We start from the raw sequence: 4,638 nt of genomic DNA on the forward strand, positions 1-4,638 counted from the left end.
CTTTGGAGTCAAGGATTCTGAAGCTTTGTCTGACATACTTTGGGCATGTTGCAAGGAGGGACTGGTCCTTGGAGAGGGACATCATGCTTGGGAGAGTGAAGGGTGGCGAAGGAGAGGAAGACCTTCGATGAGATGAATCGATTCTGTGACTGGAGCTGTGGGAATAAGTGTGTTTGAGATAGATAGGTTGGCACAGGATAGAAGAGCATTTAGAGCTCTTGTACATAGGGTTGCTATGAGTTGCAAGCGACCCGATGGCACATAGCAACAACAGCATTCTTTTTTAGCCATCTCTGAGAGTTCAGGTTAAGCAAAAACGATTTATAAATGTGTTTAATTATGGTCTTGCCTGTGGCTAAAATCAGAAGTTTAAAATCAAGATCTTAAAGCTAACTTAATTTCTTGTCTGTCTCATGGAGTAGGTGGGCTCTCTGGTAGCTTAGTGGTTAAGACATTGTGCTGCCACTCTGTGGCACACTGGATCTACCAACTGCTCGGGGAGAAATTTACAATCTCTGAAAACCAACTGGAGATTCATCTGTGACTTGCTTCCAGTTTTACTGTAGGGTACACAGTCACAGAGAGGGAACGTGGGAGTTGTGAAAAAAATTAGCTTCAATATGTAGCTTGTCCATTAACTAACTAAATATTTCTTAATCACATCCTAGATGTGAGTTTACCATATCTTAACACAGAATGTTCCTAAGTTCCACAGGAACACAGTAATAAAAATACAGTTGTTAACACACACGTAAATGTACACGTATGTTGAACAGTTAAAATAATAAAACTGACAGGCTTAGACAACGGAGTATTATTGTAAAAGTCATTTTTACCAAGATACTGTACTGTCTATGTAGCATACACAATTTATTGGGCTTGGTTAAGACATTGATATTAACTTGGTAAAAAGAATTATTTAGCTCTATCGTGTAAATATTTAACCTTTGAATTTGTGTAGATTGGGATTGATGAAACGTAAGACCAACACAAAGTAATTTTCCCCTCCCCATCTCCACCAGTCTTTTTCCTTTTGTCAGAAATGCCATTTCATTGTTTAAAATTTTAAAGAATATTTTTAAGTGAGATTTTTTTGTTGTTGTCATCAGTGTTCTGGTTCTAAGCATTTTAATAATGAAATAATGTTCTGATGGACAACAAAGAAATTTCATTTGCATTTCCTAAATAAACATTTAAGCAATTTATTACTAAGTGATAAAGAATTAGTGGGGGAAGATTAGCACTTAATTCTTACATAAAATTTTGAGTGTGAAGATGCTTTTTCATTCTTAAATTTACATTTTATTTCCTTATTAGCTTAAATGCACCTTTATTTTCTGAGTTGTTTAAAAATAAATTGCCAAATTTTGAATTAGTAAACTGTTTCACAATTTTTACTATTTTTTAAAATTTTTACAATTTTTAGCATAAACTAAAAAAAATCGAATGCCACATATTTTTGCTGCATATATCTTAAGCTGAGCAAATAACTTCCTATAATTTCCACTTAAAAGTTTTAATGCTTTTTATTGAGGAGAATTTTAAAAGTTTGTAAAATTTAAAGCTATGTAATTAAAATAAGTACTAGAATTCATTAAGTAATCAGAGACTATAAAGGCAAACACGCTTGGATCTTGGTGATTTATTTTTGTTTGTTTAAAAACATATTTGACCTAAGTTAATAGACTTGGATTTCAGGTGGGTAGAATGTTATTTGAAGCATCATGGGAGTCTCTAATTTGTGTCATTTGGCATACATACTCTAATTGGGAGAATAAATTTTAATGGCTTATTCTTTCCCTTTAGGATTTTCTCACTCTGCATTTACCTTTGGCATAGAAAGCCATATCAGTCAGTCTAATATAAATGGTGCCCTTGTCCCACCTGCTGCATTGATTTCTATCATCCAGAAAGGTCTACAGTATGTAGAAGCAGAAGTTAGTATTAATGAGGTAAGGAAGACTTACTACAAAACCTAACTCTTTACTCTTTTATAGTCTTGAATATCTCGCCTGTATATTCTCCTATGTTGCAAGTCCAAGGCATGTTAGCTTCATTAAGGATCGTTATCTTACTTTTAAATGAGAATCTTAAAGCAGTCGGATTTGGGGTTGTGGAATGCTGGGACCATAACTAGACAATTAGAAAAACTTCGTTATTTGAAAAGATTATAATTAATAATGGAAGTCACCTGGAGATCCTACTGTCTGTCCTCGATCTTTAGAATGGTAGTTTATTGAGCTTAATTTTTATTTTAAATATTAATACTTCTCAAAGTACCGTGAAATTTGCAGGAACCAGAACTCTTTAAAACTGTCTTGTTTTGTTGGTTCTTGAAGTTTCCCCCTCTTCTTTGATGGGATGCCGTCTTACCACATTTCTATTACTTGTTTTAAGCAGTTGGGTGGCTTAGTATTCAGTAGTTGTGCTCCCAACTCCAAGTACATAGTCAAATCCACGAGCTGTTCCATGGTAGAAGGATGGGCAATCTCCTTAGAAATTTATTGCCTCTGAAAACCTACTGGAGGGTCAGCTGTGAGTTGATTCCAACTCTGTGGTGCACATAACCACTTCACTTGCTTTAGTGAAAAATACTTGTTTGCCTTCTTTTAACAGGATTTTGCCTAAAATAGGTTCTGGCTTTCAACAGGTTCAGAGAGACACACACACACACTCTCTCTCTCTCTCTCTCTCTCTCTGTGTGTGTGTGTGCGCGCGCGCGTGCACGCACACAAGAATAGCAAGAACATACTAAAATAAAAGGAAATTAATTTCTTATTTTTAAGTTTCTCCATCTTTATGACTGGGTTAGGTAAACCACTCTAAGTTAGCAGTACTACAGTAATATGTATTCTTAATGTCTTCAAACCCTTTTTCTAAAAGAGCTTCATAAGAAAGAGAGAAACAAATTCTTCAGTTTTCACACTCTTTAAACTAAAGAATCTTCATTTCTGATACTCCATCTAGAAGTGGCAGTACTATTTGGCACTTGCATCACACTTTTAATAGCACTCAATTGAGGTATCTGCCATTGACTAGCTGTGACCATAAAGAAGTCTTTATATCTTGTTTTTACCTATTAACATTAATAAAATGTGGTGATTGGATGACATTAAATGTGATGATGTCCATTTCTGCCTCAGTGATGGTCAGAATTACAAAATTTTGTTTAAACAACAAAACTATTTTAACCGTTTTATAGGTTTAGTCTTAAAAGAAGTACTTGTTATAGCATGGCCTCACATGTCATTATATGAACCTGACTATAATGTTCATTGCCTCTGACTCTAAATTTTGAAATCTTAACTTTTTAAAAACCTCGATATACATTTTTTTCAATCCTTTTCAGTTTTCAGCAGTGTCTAATTGTCAGGTTTTTGCACCATTTGCCGCCAACACAAACTAACTATGGAAGTTGCGCAGCCCTTTGCAATTGTCACTTGGAGTTGTCTTTCCTCTCGACTACTTTGCTTACACAAGTTGAGAAAGTTATCTTAATACAGGTTCCCACTCTTGAAAATAAAGACCACCCCCATTTCTGCTATTGATATTTATGGATAATGATAACAAGCCCAAAATTACCATTAATTTACTTTCTTTTTTCCCCATCATAATTTTCCAAATCTAGGATGGTACTTTGTTTGATGGTCGACCAATAGAGTCTCTGTCACTGATAGATGCCGTAATGCCTGATGTAGTACAAACAAGACAACAAGCTTACAGAGATAAACTCGCACAGCAACAGGCTGCAGCTGCTGCAGCTGCTGCAGCTGCAACAAATCAACAAGGATCTACAAAAAATGGAGAAAACACAGCAAATGGGGAGGAGAATGGAGCACATTCTATAGCAAGTGAGCAAAGAAATGTTAAAAATGGCTTTTCAGAGGAAATAATATGGCTTTATAGGACTGTGTCATCTCCTAAACTGTAATTTTGTCAAGTAACTTCATCTGTTTCATTTATGTCAACTAGTTCCTCCAACAAGCATTACATAGTTTAGATTTTTGCTTCTATAGCCCCTAAGATAGATTTGTTTTCCATGATTGTTTCCTGTTTGAATACATAGAGGACTGTCATGAATTTTTGCCTCTAATTTTTTATTTGTTGGAAAAAAATTTACAGTATTTGTTATTAAGAAATAAAACAAAGCTCAGGTGTTGAGCTCTAGCTGATGTTCAGGCAGTTCTGGTTCAGTTATATGAATGATACCAGCAACCCCTACAGGCAGAAACTTGGAATAGTATTGGCATGAATTATGTTTGAAATTCAGATGATGTTATTATTTTAACCATATTTGGAGCTGACCTTTTACAGTCTTTTCCTACTGCACTTCATAACCTCACCCCAAAATACAAACTCATACACATATCTGATCATATATAAAGATAGAAATATATTTCTTATATAATCATTGTCAACTGAACCAGATGTTGTCAGTGTTATACTTTATGATGTTATAAAATAGGTATTGGTTAACAGTGCCACCCTCATCTCCCGCCTCCCGCCCAGATGATAATTTTCCTCTTGTTTTTCTGTAATATAGATAATCATAACGATATGATGGAAGTGGATGGAGATGTTGAAATCCCTCCTAATAAAGCAGTGGTGTTGCGGGGCCATGAATCTGAGGTTTTCATT

The 4,638-nt window shown here is 35.1% G+C and overlaps 1 protein-coding gene across 1 annotated transcript in view; it reads left to right on the top strand.

The window, feature by feature from the left end:
- Nucleotides 1-4,638, top strand: part of TBL1XR1 (transducin (beta)-like 1 X-linked receptor 1) — a 165,579-nt gene that overhangs the window by 130,803 nt on the left and 30,138 nt on the right. Inside the window, exons 3-5 of the mRNA XM_006892190.1 lie at nt 1,807-1,952; nt 3,629-3,851; nt 4,544-4,634. Coding sequence (XP_006892252.1) covers nt 1,807-1,952; nt 3,629-3,851; nt 4,544-4,634 — 460 coding nt within the window. The remainder of the gene's footprint in view (nt 1-1,806; nt 1,953-3,628; nt 3,852-4,543; nt 4,635-4,638) is intronic.

The sequence above is a fragment of the Elephantulus edwardii genome, unplaced genomic scaffold (assembly GCF_000299155.1).
Source record: "Elephantulus edwardii isolate Elephantulus edwardi_28Jun2011 unplaced genomic scaffold, EleEdw1.0 scaffold00112, whole genome shotgun sequence".
Lineage (NCBI taxonomy): Eukaryota > Metazoa > Chordata > Mammalia > Macroscelidea > Macroscelididae > Elephantulus > Elephantulus edwardii.